This window comes from Coregonus clupeaformis, unplaced genomic scaffold, assembly GCF_020615455.1.
Source record: "Coregonus clupeaformis isolate EN_2021a unplaced genomic scaffold, ASM2061545v1 scaf1047, whole genome shotgun sequence".
Lineage (NCBI taxonomy): Eukaryota > Metazoa > Chordata > Actinopteri > Salmoniformes > Salmonidae > Coregonus > Coregonus clupeaformis.
Window position 1 is genome coordinate 40,679 of NW_025534501.1, and position 12,382 is coordinate 53,060.

The 12,382-nt window shown below is 43.9% G+C and overlaps 1 protein-coding gene across 2 annotated transcripts; it reads left to right on the forward strand.

Annotated features, from left to right (window-relative positions):
* Window positions 1-563: 563 nt before the first annotated feature.
* On the forward strand, window positions 564-7,678 carry LOC123486169 (zinc finger CCCH domain-containing protein 6-like). Of its 2 annotated transcripts, XM_045217387.1 has the most exons (12): window positions 564-1,094; window positions 1,267-1,402; window positions 1,851-2,082; window positions 2,174-2,428; window positions 2,492-2,601; window positions 2,747-2,863; window positions 3,054-3,168; window positions 3,440-3,549; window positions 3,650-3,789; window positions 4,163-5,885; window positions 5,991-6,101; window positions 6,237-7,678. In XM_045217387.1, exons 1-10 carry the CDS (start codon window positions 1,021-1,023, stop codon window positions 5,841-5,843), a joined length of 2,970 nt encoding a protein of 989 aa, XP_045073322.1. In that variant the 5' UTR covers window positions 564-1,020; the 3' UTR covers window positions 5,844-5,885; window positions 5,991-6,101; window positions 6,237-7,678. The 2 variants fall into 2 exon arrangements, with proteins under 2 accessions (XP_045073322.1, XP_045073321.1); XM_045217386.1 differs by having other exon boundaries at window positions 2,174-2,601.
* The last annotated feature ends 4,704 nt before the right edge of the window (window positions 7,679-12,382 follow it).

A 12,382-nucleotide genomic window follows, 5' to 3' on the forward strand; every position in this document is an offset into this window, starting at 1 on the left:
GGTCAGCGCCTATCTAGATTGTATTTATGTTTTAAAGGTGCCCAAGGTGTGCTATATTTATCTGTTAGTGATCTTAATGTGTTTTGTTGTAATCATATTGGTATTCGATGTTTTGACTATGCTCCTATAAAGACTGATGTTCTGTCACCAATTTTGACTATATCAATAGACTGATGATTATGGCATGAAACAGTCAAGTAACTGATTGTACTTCACACTTGTTGACTATTCACATTTCTTACAAATTATGATTAGAAAAATAATCAATGCATTGCATTACTAGACATGACTTATTGAACAAATTCAAAGATAATATTGGTAAAGCTTGGCCCAGAGACCTAAAGGTGTCATGAATTCTACTGATAAATTATCTTTCAACATTTACTAGTGTAAATTGACTAGTGCCCTTTGATTAGTACTACCGTTACTGTTTCAACCCGTAGTAAAACGTTTAATAAACTGAACGTATCCTTTTGACGTAGCCAGCGACAGACAAAACGTTTCAAAACGCTAAACTTATGAAGGAACGCAGTTGACAAATAGTCGGCGACGTAGTGCGCACGTGCTCGGAAGTAAGCAAGGAAAACGTCATGCCGTTCTCTAGTGAGCTGTCTGTTTGGTGAGAGCACTGGCTTCGTTATCGAAATTATATATTTGAGTGTGCTTATTATGGAAACATACAAAACGTATTAGTGCTGCTCGCTCATCTAACAAGACGAAACGTTTGCAAGTGAAGTGTGAGAGCCTCAAGATAGCGTGGTGCAGGTGCGCGAGCCAACACGCGCTTGTAACGTTGTCTGCAGTGAGCAGCAGCACGACTAGTAGCCACGCTACATTAGCTAACTATGACCTCGAAAGTTTGCCATCTACTGTTTTAAACAGTTAGCTGGCTAGCTACTTTTTGCTGTATATAGCTATGACCTAGACACATTTTGTAGTGGTCATGAATGAATAACCACTCATTTCTATTTTGAGGAGAGAGTAGTAGGTCTACCCTACTCAACATTGTATGTCAGCAACATGGCATTCACCAGCCTTTTTTCAAGTCTTCCAAACAAAGAATTTGACACGACGCCTTGTGAGTCGAGAGAGAGGTAAGCTACTAACGTTAGCTATAATACAAATAGTAATTATTTCTACTCTCTTTTCTACTGTGCTGAATTAATGTAACTTGGCTAACGTTAACTAACTTAGTCAAGTGTTTCAGCTTTGAATTGGAGTACATAGCCAACTGTGAGAATTGATTGATAAAAGAAATTTTCTCAGATTTCAAAGGGATGAAAGGCAACTGGAACCAGTTAAGCTGGAGAAGGAGAACGAAAGGGATGCCCAGTCCAGAAAGAGGCCATTGCAAAGGGGTCAGCAGAGTGGCCCCAGGAAGAGAAAAAAAGGGGACCAACAGGTGAACTTGTCATGTACTAAACAGATGCTGAATAGGCCAATTCAGAATGGAGATGTTTTTAACGTTTTTTACTAAACATTGACGTAAGCCTAACTAACATAGGCCTGTAATTGTGTGTTTTGTGCAGTGATTTACACTACTAGGCTAATTGCACACCACATACCTGTAGATCAGGCCTCTCCAACCCTGTTCCTGGAGAGCTGCCCTCCGGTAGGTTTTCGCTCCAATCCCAGTTGTAACTAACCTGATTCAGTTTATCAACCAGCTAATTATTAGAATGAGGTGCGCTAGATTAGGGTTGGGGTGATAGCGCTCCAGGAACGGGGTTGGCGAGCCCTGCTGTAGATTATGTTGGTATAGAAACAGGTCGCAAACTGTTACGATTTGGTATTGCCCCTTTCCTTGTGATTTGAGGTTATAACGGTACCCTTTCGTATTTTTTCCACAGGAGCAGTCTGGCCAGGCCAAGAAAAGTACGATTCATAAAGGCCCACCACAATCTTATAAAGACTTTGACTCTGTGGACCGAGACTACAACATGGTGAAGTGTGATTACGAGCAACCAAGCCTTGACTTCAGTAGAGAACTGGACTTCTACAGCCATAGCAAGGAAGGTGAACACCCAGGACACGATACAGAGAAGTCGGGTAGGAAGAACATGAGGCCCGGAGAAGCAAAGAGTGGGTTTTTATGGATCATTAACCCTTTACTATTAGCATTCAGACATTAAAAGGAGTGTAGGATTTTAATTTCATTTAACCTTTTCCACAGGTCCTGATCAGAAAAAGGATGTTCAAGGTATAAACAGGAAGAAAGGACGGAAGCAATGGGAGCCTCATCAGCAGAGACTTGACAACCAGGCCAGAGGCAGAGGGGGAAACTCTGCCAGGAGGGGTGGGGATTTTACCGGAATGGGTGGACGTGGCACTAACCAGCCCAGAGACTTCTCCATCAGGGGTGGAGGTGGTTCCAACAGGGGTGGAGGTGGTTCCAACAGGGGTGGAGGTGGTTCCAACAGGGGTGGAGGTGGTTCCAACAGGGGTGGAGGTGGTTCCAACAGGGGTGGAGGTGGTTCCAACAGGGGTGGAGAGTGGAACAATAGAGGCCCGGGCTGTGACAGGAGGGGCGATTGGTCAAAGCGAGGCACTGACCGGTCACGTAGAGGTGGACGACATTTCCCAGATGGACGTTTAACACTAGTAAATTAAATCATGCAAACTTCCTTGTCAATATCCATAGAAATGTCATTTGTAGCTTTATGATGTGCTCGGTTACAGCTAAGTAACCCAAGCCAGTGATTTCAGTCTTATGTACATTTTAACAGCTGATTCCAACCTCTTCCAGGAAACTTTGACTGGAAAGGGGAAAAAGAACATGACAAAGGAATTCAAAGACCAGAATGCTTTGGAGATTGACGGAAGGTTAATCTGTCGACATTTCCTCAGGGGAAAGTGCATCAAGGCAAGTTTCTATATATTTTATTATTAGAAATTGTAACAATATTAATGGTCCCTTGTTATTGAACTTAAACCCAATATATTCCAATGATAGTCAGGTATGTTGATGTTGACATCTTTTACAGTATATACTGTCAGTGGCCTGACCCATCTGTATAGAGACCCCAACAACCTATTTTCTGTGTGTTTTGCAGGGTGATGACTGCCAGCTAGAACATGCTCTGGACGTCAACTACTCTATCAACGAAGTGTGTAAATTCTACGTCCAGGGATCCTGTTCGAAAGGACAGAGCTGCATATACATGCACAATATCCTTTTCTCAGCTTATTCTAAATGTCCCTTATGTAGTGGTTGCCACAGGGTGGGTGAGTGGGAAATGACTGTACTCTGGTTATGTTTTTATACTGTATCCTTGTGTATTTGTCTTTCTCCCTCTTGCTATATTTTGTGGGAAAAAATAGAATTTGATCGCAAAATAATACCTTAACGACCCATAGCGGACAGTACCTTAACAACAAAATGGCTGCCGTAGGGGTAGATGCAGACATTTTTTCTTTCTCTCCTTGACCAAGTACCCACAGAGTTTCCCCTGCAAGTTCTTCCATACCTATGGGAAGTGCTACCAAGGAGACCAGTGCAGGTTTTCCCATGAACCCCTGACTGAGCTCACCAAACAGCTACTGGAGGCGGTCAGTAACTATCTCCACCCTGAGATGACACTCCTGCCCTTACACTGACATATTGTTGCTCCCTGTTATCTACAAACTAGGGGTTATTTCTCCTATGCAGGCATTGAAGAGGGACAAGGACATTGAGGAACTGGCTAAAAAGGACGAGCCAATCAGCATGGAGGAGCCAGTGTCCACAAAGGAGTCAGCAACAGCTGAGGAGACGAAGCCTGTTATTGACATATTCCTGAATCCACTAAGGTTAAGAACGCGAGTGCACGCGCACACACGTTTGTTTTTCTATCCTTGTGGGGACCTAAAATGTATTTCCATTCAAATTTTCCCTAACCCTTAACCCTAATTGTAACCCTAAACCTAACCCCTAAGCTTATAATAGCCTTAGTCCTCATGGGAACCTGAGAAATGTCCCCACAAATGTTCCTTGTTTTACTATCCTTGTGAGGACTTTTGGGGATTTCCCGTATCCACGAGGATAGTAATACAAGGCCACACACCACAGTGCTGTAATAGAATAGTAGTGTATGTATGTGGTTGAGCTTGACATTTTACACTGTTGATAGTAAATAAGTTATTCACTAGTGTTTTATTGACTCTATTTTTGTCTGGATTTCAGGCCTAACTTTTACAACAGCTCATGCCCCTCTGAGCCACATGCTGAGGAAAGTTCCCCCATGTGTCAGAATGAAGTGTCATCTGAGGTCGTGGAGAAGGAAATTGCCCGTTGTGCAAACTCCATTCGGTCTCCTGATCCTCCCCCAAGCTCTCCTGGCTTTAAGGAACTGGTTTCTTATTCAGTTGAGGCTGTGCTTGGGTCCCATAGGCCCCTGGAAAAACCCTTCCGCAGCTTCTTTGCAGCCTCTATCAGCCAGACCTCACAGACCCAACCAGATCCCCCTGCAACTACATTAGTTCCTCCAGACTCTATCTGCCCGCCTGATCCAACCCTAAACTCTACATGTGGCAAGATAAATGTTCCTTATTCAGTCGAAGCTGTGCTTGGATTCCAGAAGCCTGTAGAAAAAGCCTTCTGCAACCAATTTTCAGGATCCATCACCCAGACCTTCCCACCCCCCACACAGATCCGATCAGATCCCCCCAGCAATACGTTAGTTTCTCCAGACCCCATTCGGTCATCTGATCATCGTATGAATAAGAGGCCGGCTCCTTATTCAGTTGAGGCTGTCTCTACGGCCCAGAAGCCGGTGAAAAAACCCTTGTGCAGTCTCTTTGCAGGGCCGATCAGCCAGACCTCCACTACACCTTCCACACAGAAGTCTGCTAATTCTCCCATAAACACCCCAGGCTGTAAGGGACCCGCTTCTTATTCAGTTAAGGCTGTTCTTCAGTCCCACAAGCTTGTGGAAAACCCTGTCCGCAGCCTCTTTGCAGGCCCCATCACCCAGTCCACTCGCCACCCTGATATACAGACCCAACTAGATCCTCCTAGCACTACATTCAATCCTCCAGACTCCATTCGGCTCCCTGATCCTCCTTCAGTCTATAAGAGGCCGGCTTATTATTCAGCTGTGCTTGGGTCTCCTAAATCTTTGAAACCATCCTTCAGCAGCCTCTTTGCAGGCCCCATCAGCCAGACCTCCTCTCCCCAACCTCCCACACAGATCCAACCAGATTCCCATAGCACTGCATTTGGTCCTTCAGACTCTGCTCCTCCTGCAGGCTGTAAAAGGCCGGCTTTGTATTCTGTTACGGCTGTGCTTGAGCCCTGTAAGCCCGTGGAAAACCCCTTCTGTAGCCGTATTGCAGGAACCATCAGCCAGACCGCTCCTGACCCTCCCTCACACACTCTGAACTCCCCAGGTTGTAAGGCACCAACTTCTAAAAAGCCCATGGGAAAACCCTTCCGTAGCCTCTTCGCAGGTCCCATCAGCCAGACTTCCACTAACCACCCTCCCAGACAGACCCGGCCAAATCCCCCCAGTACTACATTTGGTCCTCCAGACCCCATTCGGTCTTCTGAGCCTCTTCCAGTCTGCAAGAGATGGACATCTTCAGTTGAGGCTGTCAGTGAGTCCCAGAAGTCCATGGAAAAACCCTTCCGTAGCCTCTTTGCCGGCCCCCTCACACAGACCTCCACTTCCGGCCATCCAACACAGATCCAACCAGATCCCCCCAGAAATGTCACTGGCTGTAATAGACCAGCTTCTCATTCAGTTGAGGCTGTGCTTGAGACTCAGAAGCAATTGGGAAAACCCATTCGCAGCCTCTTTGCAGGGCCCATCAGCCAGACAACCCCCCTGACCCTCCAACACAGACCCGGCCGTATCCCCGCATAGTCGAGCCTAAACATGAGGTTCCAGACCCAACACCACTCACTAGTAAGGGCCTGCTTTACTCAATAACAATACTTGAATTGTCTCTTTGTGTGAAATGCATCTTGCTATTTTTCATCACCACTTCGTACCCTCCTTGAATTAATGCAGTGCCTCCAGAGCCAACCTCAACCAATTCTGTTCTGAGGACCCTCTTCCTACGCCTGAGCCCATGCCGCCAGGAGGGGGAGCAGGTGAGCAGTAACGGCTGCAAAGATCCAGGTACTGTCAGACACATCATGCTAGAAGTAGTGCATTTGTATTTTTTCAAAATATATTCAAAATATATTCAAAATATATTCAGGATTGTGTCCATTACTGCTGAAAGTGTGTCTGACCTGTTGTGACCCCTTTCAGGAGGCAATGTCCTGTGTTCCAGTGATGAGGACCAAATCACCAGAGGATCTACTTCTACAGGACAGCAGAGCCAGGAAGTGGAGGAGGAGGAGGAGGAGGTTGATGAGATGGAGAGTGAGCCGGAGGAGTGCGATCTGAGAGATGAGCTGTTGGTAATTCCATTAGAACCGTTAGTACCTTACGTGACACTCGGTGACCCTCACCACCATCGCCAGGTGGACATCACCCTGCCACGGTCCGCCTTGGCCCAGGACGTGGTGTGGTCCCTTGAAGACCTTGCCCCTCTTCCTCCCATCTCCCTCTCGCTCAATCACCAGCCGTCTGTCCCTCTGGCCTCCCCCTCTACTGAAAGAACATCAGGTCCTGCTGTTGGACTCTCCAGCCCTGCAGGACTCAGGCCACAGCTTTCCCCACAGGACTCCAACTCCCAGGAGGCTGCAGGAGAGCATCTCATTCCCTCCAGGAATTCAGGTAGGAGTCAGGTCCAGGTGGATACCCCCGGCGTTCACAACCTACCAATCCAAGCGATGGTACGGATGACTCCACCTCACACTGATGTACAACCAAAGCGACTGTCTGGACAAATGAGGAGCAAAAGTGGGAACTTAAGTGACAAAAAAACACTGAAAGACCTTTTTAAGACATTTGACCCCACATCATCTCCCTTCGGACAGTAACTGCATTTGGAATATGGCTCATATTGTATGCACTGTCGGTCAATGGACTACGCACCCAAAGACTTACACAAACACTTAGCCTTCATATGAATGCTTTTGCTCTAGTGTATTTTCCCGCTAACAGATCAGAACAGCAATTCATTGCAAAATGATTGTATAAAATGCAGGAAACCATTGTGCGCGCACACACAAAACCCTCAACTCAATTTGATAAAGTGTTACTCATATTGATATCATTACTTAGTATCAGCTAATGTTACTGATGAATAGTCAGCCTAGTCTGTCTCTGTGTGAATTGATTTAGGGATTTTCTTAGATGAGGCATACAGCTCACAAATGTTGATGTTATTTTACATAATATATCATCAATCATGTACATTAAGGTTCAAAAATCAAATTGTTTTATTTCATTTTATTCAAGCAGAAAGTAACCTTTTGGAACACTTAGTCAGTTAACTAGTAACAATTAACCGTTGCCCTCATCCTCCACTCCTGCCGACTAAATTTCCTCTTATTTGAGTGAACAGTGGGTTATTACACTCAACTGATTCTTATTACCATGTGGAAAATGTAATTATTTAAACTAATGCCACACCAGTTCTGCTCTATGTGAATGTAGTGCTTCTCCCTCCTTATAGTAAAGTGCTGTGAAAAAAGTTTTTGCCAACCCGTTCTAAGTTCCTCTACTTCTGCATATTTTTTATACTGATTATTAGTGCCTTTGGAAAGTATTCAGACCCCTTGACTTTTTCCACATTTTGTTAGGTGACAGCCTTATTCTAAAATTTATTAAATTGTTTTTTCCTCCCCAATCTGCACACTACCCCATAATGACAAAGCAAAAATAGCATTTTAGAAAATGTTGCTAAAACTGAAATATGATATTTACATAAGTATTCAGACCCTTTACTCAGTACTTTGTTGAAGCACCTTTGGCAGCGATTACAGCTTTGGGTCTTCTTGGGTATGATGCTACAAGCTTGGCACACCTGTATATGGGGAGTTTCTCCCATTCTTCTCTGCAGATCCTCTCAAGCTCTGTCAGGTTGGATGGGGAGCGTTGCTGCACAGCTATTTTCAGGTCTCCAGAGATGTTAGATCGGGTTCATGTCCAGGCTCTGGCTGGGCCACTCAAGGACATTCAGAGACTTGTCCCGAAGCCACTCCTGCGCTGTCTTGGCTGTATGCTTGGAAGGTGAACCTTTTCCCCCAGTCTGAGGTCCTGAGCGCTCTGGAGCAGGTTTTCATCAAGGATCTCGCTGTACTTTGCTCCGTTCATCTTTGCCTCGATCCTGACTAGTCTCCCAGTCCCTGCCGCTGAAAAACATCCCCACAGCATGATGCTGCCACCACCATACTTCACCGTAGGGATGGTGCCAGGTTTCCTCTAGAAGTGATGCTTTGCATTCAGGGCAAAGAGTTCAATCTTCGTTTCGTCAGACCAGAGAATCTTGTTTCTCATGGTCTGAGAGTCTTTCTTTAGGTGCCTTTTGGCAAATTCCAAGCTGGCTGTCATGTGCCTTTTACTGAGGAGTGGATTCAGTCTGGCCTCTCTACCATAAAGGCCTGATTGGTGGTGCTGCAGAGATGGTTGTCCTTCTGCAATCCTGTCTCGGACCTCTACGGACAATTCCTTCGACCTCATGGTTAGGTTTTTGCACTGTCAACTGTGGGACCTTATATAGACAGGTGTGTGCCTTTCCAAATCATGTCCAATCAATTGAATTTACCACCGGTGGAATCAAAGTTGTAGAAACATCTCAAGGATGATCAATGGAAAAAGGATGCACCTGAGCTCAATTTTTAGTCTCATAGCAGGGTCTGAATACGTATGTAAATAAGGTATTTTTGTTTTAGCTTTGTCATTATGGGGTATTGTGTGTAGATTACTGAGGATTTGTATTTATTTAATCTATTTTAGAAGAAGGCTGTAACGTATTTCAAAGTGGAATAAGTCCAGGGGTCTGAATACTTTTCGAAGGCACTGTATCGGAACTTCAACCAAAACCTAATATTAGATAAAGGGAACCTGAGTGAATAAATAACAGATTTACGTACTTATTTCATAAACAAAGTTATGCAACACCCAATACCCCTGTGTGAAAAAGTAATTGCCCCTAACACTCTAACTGTAGGCCTCCTGTAGCTCAGTTGGTAGAGCATGGCGCTTGCAACGCCAGGGTTGTGGGTTCGTTTCCCACGGGGGGCCAGTATGAAAAATGTATGCACTCACTTAACTGTAAGTCGCTCTGGATAAGAGCTTCTGCTAAATGACTTAAATGTAAATGTAACTGGTGTACCTTTAGCTGCAATGACTCCAACCAACGCTTCCGTAGTTATTAAGCAGTCTCTCACATCGCTGTGGAGGAATTTTGGCCCACTCTTCCATGCAGAACTGCATTAATTTAGCGACATTGGTGGGTTTTCAAGCATGAACTGCTCATTTCAAGTCCTGCCACAACATATCAATTGGGATTAGGTCTGGACTTTGACTAGGCCATTGTAAAACTTAAAATCTGTTGATTTTTAGCCATTTTCATGTAGACTTGATTGTGTGTTTTGGATTATTGTCTTGCTGCATGACACAGCTGTGCTGCAGTTCACAGATGGATGGCCTGACATTCTCCTGTAGGATTCTGATACTGAGCAGAATTCATGGTTCCTTCTATTAAGGCAAGTCGTACAGGTCCTGAGGCAGCAAAGCATCCCCAAACCATCACACTACCACCACCATGCTTGACCGTTGGTATAAGTTTCTTACTGTGGAATGCAGTGTTTGGTTTTCGCCAGGCATAATGGGACCCATGTCGTCCAAAAAGTTGACTATTGAATGTTCTTCTAAGAGTATTGATGATCTTCCAGGTGCTTTTTGGCAAACTTGAGTCAACTTTTTGGATGAGATGGGTCCCATTATGACGCAATGTGTATTGGTGTGCAATGAACACTTTTAATTTTTCTTAATATATGTATATGCTAGGTCTTGAATATACTACCCCTGTATACTCTACACACTTGAAGTTTAAATAAAACAACTGAAATGTACAACTGAAAGTAAAGGTTTGCATGTATGAATGAGAGATATGGTGTGGAGTGTAACGTGATAAACCTGGCAAGAGTTAGTGTCCACATTCCTTCACCAAATTAAACAAGAATCAATCAGCCTAATTGTATTTATTCAGTGCTCATAAGTATACAATGAATGTGTATTCTGACCTTTAATTTAAGCATGAGAACAGCATGCTATTCACCTGCTATTCCTTCGGGGTGGAGATCTAAGAAATAATGGCGTGGAGGTGTGTATAAAGATACGCCATCTTCTGACCTTTACTTAATGCCACCGCCTTTACGCAAGAGGAAACATGTGGTCCTCTGTAGCTCAGCTGGTAGAGCACGGCGCTTGTAACGCCAAGGTAGTGGGTTCGATCCCCGGGACCACCCATACACAAAAAAAATGTATGCACGCATGACTGTAAGTCGCTTTGGATCAAAGTGTCTGCTAAATGGCATATTATTATTTATTATTTATGTATAAGGTCGAGCGAACCTGCCGTTTCTAAGTGGAAAAAGAATATACTTGATTATTTTCAATATAAATAACAGCGTTCTCCATGCACTGTAATTGATAAATTGATAAGAGCTAGGTTAGTGAGTAATCAGCTTGGAGAAGGGGATTGTAAATACACATAGCAATTGTTTTAGATTATTTTTCCCTATGATCACTGGAGACTAATGTGAAATCAGTCATTTGGAAGCAAACTGAAAATCATGTCAACATGACATGTATTGCGTTCCCTTTTCTACAATAAATATCCATTATTCAGAATTGTAATTGTGTGCCCTTATTTGCATAGATTAAATTAAGAGACCCAAGCTTTATGCCTCATGTCCACCAGATGCATCAAACTCTTTGGATTCTGACAGAAGTCATTAATTGTCAATGGAGCAGTCCGCAACGCTACGTTGGGGGTGTCACACTAGGCTGCGGTGCGTTCTGTGTACCGCATGCGTTCAATATTTTCACCTCGTGCGTTGCAAACGGAAGTGCAAACACAGACTTCAACTAGCTAGCTTTTAGTTGAAAAGCGAAGCATGTGCGTCAAGTATGGAAAATGCGGACTAAACATCCGGTAAAACAAAACGCATATGCATCTGGTGGACATCGGGCATTAGGTTTCTGTAGGGCTGAACCAGCCGAGTTGATGTATGCACTTTAGAATGTTTTACTTACAGTGCCTTGAAAAATATTCGGCCAATCCCGTCTCACAGCCTGGGATTTTGATGCATTAGATTGGGAATTTTTATTTGTGAGTCACATTCTTCTTCAGAGTTCCCCCCACAAAAGAAAATAGTAAACAATTTATTTATTTTATGAAATTCCAGTTCATTGTTAAATTAATCCCCCTAGGTCAATACTTGGTTGAACCACCTCTGGCAGCTATTACCGCCAGTAGTCTTTTCGGTTAACTAACTTTGCACACTGTGATGGAGCAATATTTGACAATTCCTCCTTGCAAAATGCCCCAAGCTGTGTGAAGTTAGTTGTGGAACAGTGGACTGCAATTTTGAGGTCTTTCCACAGATTTTTAGATGGGATTAAGGTCAGCAGTCTGACTGGGTCACCCAAGGACATCTATTTTCATCATTTTAAGCTACTCCACTGTTGCTCTGGCAGTGTGCTTTGGATCATTGTCCTGTTGAAAAACAAACTTCTTCCACAGTTTGAGTTTTTTGGCAGAGGGGTGCAAGTTTTAATCCAGGATTTCTATGTACTGTGGCCATTCATCCTCCCATCAATCCTGACAATATTGCCAGTCCCTGCTGCTGAAAAGCCACACATACCGCTTAGTGTTCAGGCCAAAAAGTTCCACATTTAGTCATCAGATCACCAGACATTCTGCCACAACTGCAGTATCTTCTAGGTGACGTTTTGCGAACTCTTTGCGGGCAAGGATGTTCTTCAGCCAGGGCTTCTTCCTTGCCACTCTCCCATAAAGACACTTTTTGTGGAATGCCTTGGAGATCGTTGATACATGAACATCATCATCCATTGCAGCCACTGACTAATGTAACTCATTCAGTGTCAGTTGGCCTCACAGTAGCTTCCATAAGAAGTGCCCTTCTTGTCCGGCAATGAAGTTTAGAGTGGGGGCCTGATCTAGGCAGTGTGGTGGTAGTTTCTTATTTTTTCCACTTGGAAAAAGACATTACAAAAGGCACATAACTACAAAGTATTGATAATTTTGATCATCTCAAAGTTCAAGTAATAACAAATCCAGCCAAACAAAAAAAGAAAACAAAGAAGTGATCCTCCACCCTCACCCAGCCAAGATGTGCAATCATTTGGGAGCCTGGTGCATGGTTCAGTTGCCATTCAGTAGTTCAATTCATTAAATATTGGATAATATTTACATTAGATAAATGTACTGAAAACCCTATTGAATGAAAACTCCATGAGAAAATCTGTTGGCC